This window comes from Dama dama, chromosome 11 (genome assembly GCF_033118175.1).
Source record: "Dama dama isolate Ldn47 chromosome 11, ASM3311817v1, whole genome shotgun sequence".
Classification (NCBI taxonomy): Eukaryota; Metazoa; Chordata; class Mammalia; order Artiodactyla; family Cervidae; genus Dama; species Dama dama.
The window spans coordinates 533123-545158 of record NC_083691.1 but is presented as its reverse complement, the minus strand read 5'-3'; the positions used below and the strand labels follow the sequence as shown (position 1 = coordinate 545158).

At 54.6% G+C, this 12036-nt stretch overlaps 1 protein-coding gene across 13 annotated transcripts in view; it reads right to left on the bottom strand.

Moving 5' to 3' along the window:
- Window positions 1–12036, bottom strand: part of PNPLA7 (patatin like phospholipase domain containing 7) — a 76595-nt gene that overhangs the window by 19363 nt on the left and 45196 nt on the right. For all 13 annotated transcript variants that reach the window (XM_061154073.1, XM_061154068.1, XM_061154074.1 and 10 more), the window contains 6 exons: window positions 10290–10495; window positions 9108–9239; window positions 8441–8564; window positions 7777–7890; window positions 6589–6658; window positions 3528–3677 (listed from right to left, as the gene is read on the bottom strand). In XM_061154073.1, the coding sequence (XP_061010056.1) occupies window positions 3528–3677; window positions 6589–6658; window positions 7777–7890; window positions 8441–8564; window positions 9108–9239; window positions 10290–10495 (796 nt within the window). The remainder of the gene's footprint in view (window positions 1–3527; window positions 3678–6588; window positions 6659–7776; window positions 7891–8440; window positions 8565–9107; window positions 9240–10289; window positions 10496–12036) is intronic.

Genomic DNA, 12036 nt, shown 5'->3' with positions numbered 1-12036 from the left:
GGCCACCACACGCTCCCCCTCTCTCCCAGAAGAGACTGTGTGCCGGGTCACCACACGCTCCCTCTCCCCCAGAAGAGACTGTGTGCCGGGCCACCACACGCTCCCCCTCTCCCCCAGAAGAGACTGTGTGCCGGGCCACCACACGCTCCTGCTCCCCCAGAAGAGACTGTGTGCTGGGCCACCACACGCTCCCTCTCCCCCAGAAGAGACTGTGTGCCGGGCCACCACACGCTCCCTCTCCCCCAGAAGAGACTATGCCGGGCCACAGGTCTTCTGCTGTCATTCAGTCACTAAGCTGGGTCCAGTTCTTTGCAATTCCATGGGTTGCAGCATGTCAGGCAGGCTCCCCCATCTTCCACTGTCTCCTGGAGTTTGCTCAAACTCATGCCCATTGAGCCAGTGATTCCATCCAACCATCTCATCCTCTGTCGCCCCCTTCTCTTCCTGACTTCAATCTTTCTCAGCATCAGGGTCTTCTCCAGTGAGTTGGCTCTTCCCATCAGGTGGTCAAAGTATTAGAGCTTCAACACCAGTCCTTCCAGTGAATATTCAGGGCTCCTTTCCTTTAGGTTTGACTGGTTTGATCTCCTTGCAGTCCAAGGGACTCTCAAGGGTCTTCTCCAGCATCACAATTTGAAAGCATCAATTCTTGAGCATTCAGCCTTCTTCATGGTCCAACTCTCACATCCATACATGACCACTGGAAAAACCATAGCTCTGCCTAGACGAATCTTTGTCAGAAAAGTGATATCTCTGCTTTTTAACATGCTGTCTATGTTTGTCATAGCTTTTCTTCCAAGGAGCAAGCGTCTTTCAATTTCATGGCTGCAGTCACCATCTGCAGTGATTTTCGAGCCCAAGAAACTAAAGTCTGTCAGTGTTTCAACTTTTCCCCCGTTTATTTGCCGTGAAGTGATGGAATCATATGCCATGATCTTAGTTTTTTGAATACTGACTTTTCAGCCAGCTTTTTTACTCTCCTCTTTCACCCTTATCAAGAGGCTCTTTAGTTCCTCTTCACTTTCTGCCATTAGAGTGGTATCATCTGCATATCTGAGTTTGTTGATATTTCTCCTGGCAATCTTGATTCCAGCTTGTGGTTCATCCAGCCTGGCATTTCGCATGATGTGCTCTGCACATAAGTTAAATACGCAGGGTGAGAACACACAGCCTTGACTCACTCCTTCCCAATTTTGAACCAGTCAGTTGTTCCACATCCAGCTCTTCTAACTGTTGCTTCTTGAGCTGCATACAAGTTCCTCAGGACGCAAGTAAAGATTGGATTTACATAAAGTATCTTTTCTGATCACAATGGTATGAAAATTGAAAATTCACAAATATATGGAAATTAAATGCTTAAACAACCAATGAGTCAAAGAAATCACAAAGAAATGAGGAGATATCTTGAGACAAATGAAAACAAAAGCACAACATTCCAGAATGTACAGGACACAGCGAAAGCCCTGCTAGGAGGGAAGTTTATAGCTATAAATGCCTCCTCTGAGGAAGAAAGATCTCTGATCAACAGCTGGCTTTGTACCTAAGTAACCAGAAGAATCTCAAACTAAACACAGACCTAGAGCTGCACTGGGGCTGTGCTCCAGGGCACAGGCTTTCCCCAGCTGCGGCGGGCAGGGGCCACTCTCTGGTTGTGGGGCACAGGCTTCCCTGTGTGCAGCATGGGTTCTGTGGGACGCAGCCTGGAGAGGCTGCAGCACTGAGGTCCAAGCTTGGGCTTGGTAGTTGTGGCGCATGGACTGAGCTGCCTTGCAGCACGTGCAATCTTCCCGGACCAGGGAGGAACCTGTCACCCCTGCATTGGCAGGCTGATTCTTAACCACTGGACCACCAGGGAAAATCCTCTACCAAACATTTAAAGAAAAATTAATACCAGTCCTCCTCAAAGTCTTCCAAAATATTGACTCTGAGGGAACACTTCCTGACTCATTCCATGGGGCTAGCACCCGTACCCCCTTACCAAAGTCACAGTGGGACCAAGATACCACAAGAAACTACAGACGAGCAACCTTGACAGTGCAAAATCCTCCATGAAAGAGAAGCTGACCAAACTCAGCGGGGTAGTAAAAGGATTACACACCAGACCAAGTGGGATTTATTCCTGGAGTGCAAGAATGACTCAATTCATGAATATCAATCAGTGTAATAAATCACATTAACAGAACAATTGATGCAGAAAAAGCACTGACAAAATTTAACATCTTTTTATGATATAAACTCTCAACAAAATATGAAATGAAAGAAACCTTCCTAACGTATTAGAGGCCATCCATAAGAACCTGACAGCTAACACCCTACTCAAAGACAAAAGACTGAGAGCTTTTCCCCAAGACCAGGAATGAGGCAGGAGGCTGCTTCCTCCTCACATTGCTGGGACATCACTGCCACCCAACGCCACCAACTGTTCAGTCCAGTCCCTGTCATGACCCACAGTTTCTCGCAGAAATAGAAATTCACACGGACACACATGCAGTCCCATGAGTGCACCGCACGGACACCAATTTCCTCGTCTGGATGCTGTACTGTGGTTACATAACCAAGGGTGGGGGCTGGCATATGGCTCTCTCTTTACTATTTTTATAACTTGCTATGAATCTATAATTATTTCAAAATAAAAGTTTTTTTTTAAAAGGGAACAAGCTATTATTATGAATCAGCACATCTGCACTGTACAACCGCAGGTCTTTTGATGTGCCCTGGACAGTCTGACCAGCCTCACTGAAAACGAATGGAGGTTTCCAGATCCAGAACATTTGTTATGAAACAGACCAAGACTAATGGAAATTAATGCTTTTTGTGATTTAAATTTTCACTTGGAGAATAACTTTTAAATATTGAATATTTATAATAGTAGCTCAATTTTGTAAATCATTTTTGTTTGGCATTTATTCAACACCTTCTATTACCCCTTGAAGCTATTAAAATAACCCTGTCTCAGAAAATTGACTTCTTGTCTATTACTATGATCACTCATAATTATATAAAAACATATAAGTAAAGTGTTAAGAATATGGAATGCTTTATGATTTGGAGGATTCCTAAGAATTCTCCAGAATTTCAGTTTCTTATTCTTGAGCCCCAAAACTTCACAGCTGTCAGGAGCGCGGAAGCATGACCTAAGCTGACTGACCACAACTGGGGGTGTTCCCGCACTGTCAGCCAGCTCCCCCAGCCGCTGCAGTGTTCTCTCCAAGTGCTGGAGCAGCTGTAGGCACCCATCCTAAGACAGGCTTCTGCTGGGGGCTCAGGAGCCTCTGTGGGTTCAGTTGGGAGGAGTGCAGTGTGGCTCATACCAGCTCCTGTGGCGTCGGGTCTCCCCATCAAGACTGTCCGGAGGTTCTGTCTCACTGTGATGGTCCCCTCCCCAGCACTGCACCCTAACCCTAACCCACCCAGGGTTATCAGCCTTGCAGGCAACGCTGAGCGCTCTTTCCGGAGAACCTGTAAGAATGAGAGGCAGGAGGAGGAGGGGGCCCAGGGGACCTCAGGTGGCCTTGGGCAGGGCTTACCGATAGCGCTGAGGGCGTGCTTGAGTTCCAGGGTGAAGGCGGTGAGGGGCACGTCCTCTGACACTGGCATGACGGCCACCGTGGAGAGGTTGCTGGCGGGGTTCCCCGAGTCCCACTTGCTGCCCACAGTATGGAACCTAAACTGGTGACCTGCAGAACACAGGGGTGTGTGCTAGCCTGAGGAGCTGGCTGCCGCTGGGACAGTCTCAGTGTCCCTGAATGTTTCCAGGTGATGGCATGGCCCCAGCAGCCTGCCGGGGGAATGGGCACCCGGGTCTGCCCTGGTCTCCACAACTAGAGCCCTGGCCTTCCCTGCTGAAAGCCAACCTCACCGCGGCACCCTTGCGTCTCATACACATCAGGACTGGCCCCGCTGAAGGGCGCACGGGCACGGACTCAGAGAAGACCGTGGGGCCCAGAGAAAATACAAAGAGGTGAAGGGTCGGCCAGGGGAGGACCCATCCTTTGACCGCACCCCGTCCTGGAGTTCTTCCACCACCTTCTCCAGAGACAGTGAACAGCCTGGGTTTTGGACGATGACGCCTTTCTACTGTCTTGTCTGCATAGGTTTCCAGACCCAGGGCTGAGGCACAGAACCACCCACCAGAGGTCAGAGCTGGGTCCCCAGGACCACAGGCTCCCCAATTCTCTAGTAGTGAAGCCAGGAGGCCCCACAGCAGAAGCGATGGACCTGCAGGCACGTATGTCCACAAGGTCGTTACCCTCCATCAGTGCATCCCTGGCCGAAGCTTATTTCCAATCACAAAGTCCCTTCCTGGTGTGTGGCATCTCCTGCTTTCATGGAGGTGGCTGATGGGGCAGCCTCACCCTTCCTGCCGGCCACATCCCAGCCAGGCTCCAGTCTCCTGGGGCCCAGACACGCCGAGGGCTGTCTTCCTGGCTCCCCTGGCCAGCCGCGGTCATAACCCAGCTCCCGCACAGACCTCACTAGGCAGGCCATGGCCAGGGCCGTGCAGGAAGGCCCAGTTCTGTCCATTTCTGACTCTGCTGATCTTGTCCCTGGGGAGGAGGCTGGGTCCCCGCAAGGCTTGACCCAGAAGCCAGCGTGGGGGCTCAGGAGGCAGAGACAGGGCTCCCAAGAGCTAATCTGGGGCAGGGAAAGAGGAAGGAGGGCTGTGAGCCCACTGCCAGCTGCACGCAAGGCAGCGGAGGGCCTGTTCCTGGCTTTGCTGAAGCTTCTCTGTGGGGAGTCCCTGCCTCTCTCTCTTTCCCAGTGACCTCTGACTTCAGAACCCTACATCTGCAGTAGGCCCAGAGGGGGAATCAGGCCCAGCTCCTGATAGCTTTCATTTAGCTTTTAAGAAAAGCTGTGAGAAGCTCTGGTTCTGGCCAAGGAGATGGAGCCGGCACATCCCACCTACCTGCGGCCACCAGCTACAAGGCGGCCCTGGACGCAGCTCTCAGGAGGCCCAGAGGAGCACTGAGAGGAGGGCAAAATGGCCACGGACCTCAGCCCATGGGAAGACCACTCCACCAGTGCCACAGGGCTGGCAGTGTCACGCCCTGACCCAGCTACCGCCACGTGAGACCTTTCCTCCCCCTCCCTAGCGGTGCTGTCTCCCAGGAGACTTTCCAGGGCCCTCTGCCCTAAGCAAACCCTGCCTGGGCTGTAGACCCAGAGGATGGAGCCCCAGCTCTCCAAGACCAGCACTAGCAAGCAGAAGCAGCACCCTGTCCAGAGAGGAGCATATGGGGAACAGAGTCCCCTAAACCCTGGGTGAAGTCCTGGGCTCACCCCCAAGTAGCCCATGTGTGAGACTGGCCAGAACCACACAGCAGAGGCTCTGAGAACAGAAGGTGGTGGTGCACCTGCTGGCCTTCACACCGGCTCAGGGGAGCACACGAGTGCAGCAGACCAGCGCAGTGAGGCAGAGGCCTCAGGAACTAGGCTAGCACTCAGACGCAGCCAGGAAGAGGGCCAGGACGCGCTCTGAATACAAGCACACTCAGAATATGCAGGAGTAAGAGATTTAAATGGGATCCAGATCATCATAATACCCGAAATATGGGATACAATCCAAAATGACCAGGCATACCAAAAGCCAGGAAGATCTCAACTTGAACAGGAGAAGACAATTAATGAAGCCAAAAATGACAACAGGGCACAGAATCTGGAAGTCCCTGACAAGGTATTAAAACAGTGGTTCACAGCTAACCAGAAACAGCCATCATGGGTAGCCTTGAAGCAAATGTAGAAATAAAATAACTGAAACAAAAACCTCTCTGGGTGGGGTTAGAAGCAGAGTCAAGAAGACAGGAAAGAGCCAAAGACCTTGAAACAGATCAAAAGAAGCTACTTGATCTGAGCATCAGAGGAGAAAAACAGTTAAAACACAAGCAATGTCCCAGAGACTTTGGGGATGATAACAAGAGGTTTAACATCTGTGTCTGTGAGTTTCAAGAAAAGAAGAAAGAGTACAGGGCCAAGAGAGTATTTGAAGAAATAAAGGCTGAGACCTTCCCAAACGTTGTAAAAACATACATACATACATATATATAAAATAAACCTGCAGATTCAAGAAGATGAGCAAACCCCCAAACAAGACAAACTCAAAGGAATTCATGCCCAAACGTTCCAGAATCAAATTTCTAAACACTGAAGATGAGGGAAAATCTTGAACACAGTCAGACAGAAACAATGCACGCCTACTTGAGAGCAATTCGGTCTGGATTTCTCATTAGACACAATGGAGGTCAGAGGGAAGTGGCACAAAATGTTTAAAGTGCTGAAATAAAAGGGCTGTTAAGACAGAACGGCACATCCAGCAATATGTATCCTTCAGAACAAAAGCAATTTAAAGACAGCCTTTGATGCAGAAAAACTCAGAGAATTTAAGAACCATTGTTAAAGGAACTCCTTACACAGAAAGGAGAGGACACCAGGAGGAAGCCTGGAACACCAGGACGAGGGGATAGTTTCAAACACCGCGTCTGGCAGCTGAAAAAAAGTCCTAACTAACACTGTGTGAAGGGGTGCTTCAAGGTAAGCAGAGGCTCCAGGCGGGGGCGGGGCTCCCAGGTGCCAGGCCTGGGCACGCACCTGCTGCAGCTCCCTGCTGGAGGCTGCCCAGGATCTTCTCACCCAAGAGGCGAATCAGTCGAGTCACAACCTGGGGGCAGAGAAAGAATAGAGACCTTAACCACACACTGTAAACCATAAAACCAAGCACCTTAGACCCGTGGTCTCAAAACTGCCTCGGTTGTAAACTGCTCCAGGCAGTGGATGGTGATGCGGCCACGGTATGGTCACAGGCGGGTGGGCAGGCACGTGGCCTGCGACCTTGCCCCGGCTGGCCACCCCCGTCTTCCCCAGGCAGGAAACACAGGACAAATGGGGAAGCCACAACCCCCGAAGGCAGACCACGAGGGACCTCCACAGAGCCAAGGGTCATTGTGTGGTGCTGAGTGCCGGCTCTGGCCAGACATGGGCTGGTATTATATGATGTCCAGGAAGAATTACCTTTTAAATATAATAATGCTATTTTGGCTATATTAATTCTAATTTTTTTGAGTTGCAGACTCAAGTAAATAAAGTTGAAATGTCAAAATATGTATAATTTACTTCTAAATGCTTTTGCATGTGGATAAAGTGAGTTGAAAGTTTTTTAATTGCTACATTTTTCAAGATGGCAGAGGAGGTACTGTACAGGAAACCTGCTTTTCTGGCTCTTGCATGCTGTACAGAATCATTTTTGAAAAGAAAGGCTGTTGTCAGCTTACCCCAATCACACATATTTATTGCATTAATAGTTGATCTGCTATAACTACGGTACTAAAAGAAATGATCTGTTTTCTGTGTTATTTTTATCAAGTTTTGGTATTAAAGTCACATTAACTTCATAAATAAGCTGGGGGTTGCTTCATTTGTTCACACACGGGCTCACGGGGATGAATCAGGCCTGAGCCTTCAGAGGGGCCACTCCTGTGACTCTCCAGTAGCAGCCCTGCCTCTTCCTCCAAACCGCTAAGGTGCAGGCTCTCCATTTCCCTGTCTACACTCTCATGACTCAGAAGCAGGAAAGTGACATCAGAAAACCAGAAGCAGGGCAGGCTGCCCTCATTCCGCCTCCTGGCTGACTGCCAGGCACTGCAGTCCTGCCCTGAAGCCGGTGGGGACTGCTGCCTGGGGAAGCAGGGTCTGGCCCTCCTCCTGCAGCCTGCCTGATGGGAGCAGTCTTGGTCTTGACCCAGTTCTGGCATTCTGACTTCACAACTTCCCAGCCCTCACCTGCGGGTACTGGCGCTTGATGGAGTTCAGGGCTCCTTCCGGAAGCTTGGCCAGCTCTGAGTCCCGAATGGCATGCACTGTGGTCGCCCTGGCCTGGCGGGTGAGCGCCTCCACCTGGGGACGGGAGCTGGTGCTATGGCTACAGGCTGACCCCAGGGCCCGGAGGCAGGCCTGAGAGCAGGGTCCTAGTGCCACCATTAGAGCAGGAGGAAACGGGGCTCACCCAGCACCCTGCGCTGGGGAAGGAAGCATCAGCAAGAGCTGTGGGCCTGCCACCAGCAGCCCAGATAGGGCAGGGTCTCATCCTCCCCGCGAGGGCCTCGGGGTCTCAGAGGGACCATCCTCCCAGAGGTGGCTGCCGAACCCACCCTAGGCCTGCTCTCCTGGGAGGCGGCCTGTGGGAGGCAACTCCTGGGCTATTCTACTGCCTGTGCCTCTGCCCAGGTGGGCGCCCGAGGCGGTAAGGGAAAGGGTGTGAGGGGATGGGCGTCAGGTGTAGGGAGAGGGGCAGGGAAGGGAGGGGGCGAGGGAGGGGCGGGAAGGGGAGGGGACGCGGTGTGGGCGGGGCGGGAAGGGGGAAGGGCGGGGCGGACAGTGTAGGGAGGAGGAGCGTGGGCGGGAAGGGGTGGGGTGGGGCGGGCAGGGGAGGGCGGGGCGGCCCTACCACGCCCACGAGGTCTCCGCGGCCGTACTCGCCAGCCAGGCGCTTCTTGCCATCGTCCTTCTGGATCACAGCGCGCAGGCGGCCGCTGAGCACGATGTAGGTGCAGTCGGACTTGTCTCCCTGCCTGCGGGACAGAGGCTGTGGGGGCGGGCGGGGCACCTGGCCGGAAGCCCTTGGCCGGAAGCCCTTGGCCACCAGGAGCAGCGAAACAGAAAAAGGAATCGATTCTTCTCACTACATTTATTTGTTTTGGAAAATCGTTATTTTCCATTAAAAGATATGTATACTAACATGTCAAGGGTTTATTGTGATTTTTAAATAAATGACTTTAAGTAATGATTTATCTTAATTTTTAAAACTGTGAAAACTGGTAGCTCTAAGCCAGGTCTGACCCAGCAAGCGTGGACGCCTGAATTCAGCCGTTAGGACACTGGCCTGAGGCTGCCCATCTGAGCCCGCACCTGGCACACACACACCTTCGTGGATGCTGTTTCCACGCAGCCCCGCTGGGCCCTGTGAAAGACTGTGCCGGTGACGAGGGAGCGCGTCTGAGCGCAGTGTGGGCACCGAAGCCAGGAGGCAGCAGCGAGGCCTCTGCCTTTGTCACCCCCAAGGCATAGCAAAGCTGCCCTCCCCTCTGTGCCCGAGGCCAGAAGGCGGGCCTCACCTGTATATGGCACGCCCGGCCTCCACCTCCATCCAGTCAAGGGCGAAGTCGATCTGCCGCACAAAGGACGACACCCGCCTCACCACGGTGTGCGCCACGCTCAGGACCACAGCCGGCTGCCTCCGCATGATGCTGCCGGGCATCCCGCAGTCATTCCCTGCCCCAGCTCCCCGGCCAGTCCCACCAGGCTCCACCCCTTCACTCCAGGCCGCAGGTGCCCCCTACCCCCACTTATCACGAGGCCCACTGAGCCAAGGGTGAGGCTGGAGCGCAGACCCCGGTCAGCTCCCCTGCCCCCTGAGTATGCCCAGTGGCCAGCGACCCTGGGAGGACTGTCGGAGCCCCTCCTCAGTGGTCATCACCACCCACAGTGTCCTGGTAGCACATGCCATGTATAAGGACCCAGTCCTGGCAGTGGGTCAAAACCCCAATCCCCCAGGATGTGCCAGAAGACTAGAGCAGTGGGGATGCACAGGGGAGGGCATGGCTGAGGGTCAGTGGAAGAGACTGTGGAGGCTTGGAGCCCGGAAAGCCACTGGGTCCAGCAGAAATGTCAGCCACTGTCTCCTGATGCCAGTGTGAACCAGGCTGGGGGTGTGGAGCCAAGCGTGTGCCCGCTATGGTGTGGAGGCCTCTGGAGGGCAGCGCTGGGGGAGTGCTCAGCTCCTGGGCTGCAGTCTCCTGGCTGGACTGGGCCACAGAGAGTGCAGGGCCTGGGGGGCTCGGGACTGGGCCAACCAATGGGCAGATGAAGTCACCAGTCTCCGAGACGACTAAGGCAGGGGCAGGGGCAGGTTAGGGAAACGAAAAGTTCTGCTTTGGGTGACGTGTGGGAGCCCCGAGGATCCCAGGGGCTGGTGAGACAGCAGCTGGACGTGTGGGAGCCCCGAGGATCCCAGGGGCTGGTAAGACAGCAGCCGACATGAGCCTCACCACCAGAGGGAACGGACTAGTGCACAGGGCCCCTCAGGACGTCAGCCAAGGTGCCACTGTGAGTGCACATACGCGGACGCCTACAGGGACACACGCAGACACACAAGTACACGCACACATATGCACACGGCACAGACACAATCGTAAGCAGGCCCCTGGGCCCATGTGGAGACATGCATGCACACTACAGACAAGCTCAGAGGGCCACAGGGGAGCCACGCAGGAGCAGTGGCCAGCAGGGGCACTCACTCGTAGAAGTGCGCCTTGGAGATGGACAGGAAGCTGCAGTCCCGGTTGGCCCTGATGGTGAAGATGAGGGGCTCACCCGTGAGCACCGCCAGCTGGCCCACCATCTCACCGGGCCGTGCCATGAACAGGAACGTGTCCTCCTCGCTGTCAATCTTCCGCTGGTACACATGCAGCAGCCCCGAGACCACGAAGAGGATACTCGTGTCCTGACAAAACACAGGCACTGGCGGAGCTGGCAGAGCTCCCGAGCCCGGGCCAGCAGTGGGCAGGCCGCTGCCCTACCTTCACCTGCATGGTTCACGTAACCGGCCCCAGGCCCAGACTCACTGGGAATGTCCTGTCACTCATCACCACCCAGCCCCGGAGGCACCTACACATCGAGTTGCTCCACACAAGCCTGCCAGCAGCTCAGCACTGCGCCGAGCGGAGACAGGAGCTCGCCCCGAAAGCCTGCAGCACAGCCCCCGCCCCACCCCACCCGGGCACGCAGCACACACTCTCAGGGCCCAGCGTTTGCCGAGGTGCCTGTGAAGCCAGTCTGATGCAACCCCTGTCAGGACCCTTCCTCATCTGCTCACCCCACCCTTCAGGGCCCCTCTCCCTGATCAGAGCAGAAAAGGGTCAGCGTGTCAGAAATGGAAAAAATGAAAGCAGCCTGTGCCAGGCCCCACAGGGCTCCAGGGGCTGGGGGCAGGCGGAGGCAGCCCCAGCTCCAGCGCAGCTTCTTGGGGGTAGGGGGTGCTAGGTGCTGTGGAAGGCCCAGGACAGGCTTTCCCACAGGGCCCGATGGCCGGGGGCCAGAAGCCAGCTAGCAGCCCGCCTCCCTCAGGAAAAGGACAGGCCTTTCCCCTGTCTTGTCCCCAGAAAACAAGAGAAAGGACAGAGGGGAGGGGAAGAGGACCGGGAGGGTCCCCACCATTCTGACTCTCCTCGCCCCCGGCCCAGCCCCGCAGGGCTGCTAGGTGGTCTGGCTCCTCAGCGCTGGCCTGGGTGGCCGTGCTCCAGGGAAAGCCCACACAGGAAGGGGACCCAGCTCGGCCTGCTCGCTCAGCAAGGAAGGCCCTTCTCAACACTGCTGCTCAACCAGCAGACTAAGGACTCCTGCTCCCAGCTGGTACAGGGCTGGGGAAGGTGGCCCTCACCACAGGAGGCCGGAGAGATGGTCTCTGCCACCCAGCAGAGCAGGGCTCCAGGGATCAGAAACTGCATGCATCTGTGCTCGCTCATTCGTGTCTGACACTTTGCAGCCCATGGACTATAGCCCGCCAAGCTCCTCTGTCCATAGGATTTTCCAGGCAAGAATACTGGAATGGTTGCCACTTCCTGCTCCAGCGGCTCTTCCCAACCCAGGGACTGAACCCAGATCTCTTGCATCTGCTGCACTGACACGCAGATTCTTTACTACTAGCATCACCTGGGAAGTCCCACATTCATTTATGAGAAATAAAATTATTTTTCATCTATATTAAGTTTGAGGACTGAGCAAACACAGTGCTTCCTCCTGTACCTGACTTCCTGAGTGAGACTGGTCACAGCAACATGCATGTGCAGGTAACACGCCCATGCTGGGCTGGACAAGGCCGCGCAGGAAGAGGGCGGGCTCACTGACCGTCAGCAGGTCTGGAGATGGCTGCACAGGCCGGAGGGCAAGAGCCCATCCACGCTCAGCGACAGCGGACCGCACGTCGTGTGTCCACTGGGTCTAGAGGGCCACACTGAGGCTGCCTCCTCTGAGCTCCGCGCAGTG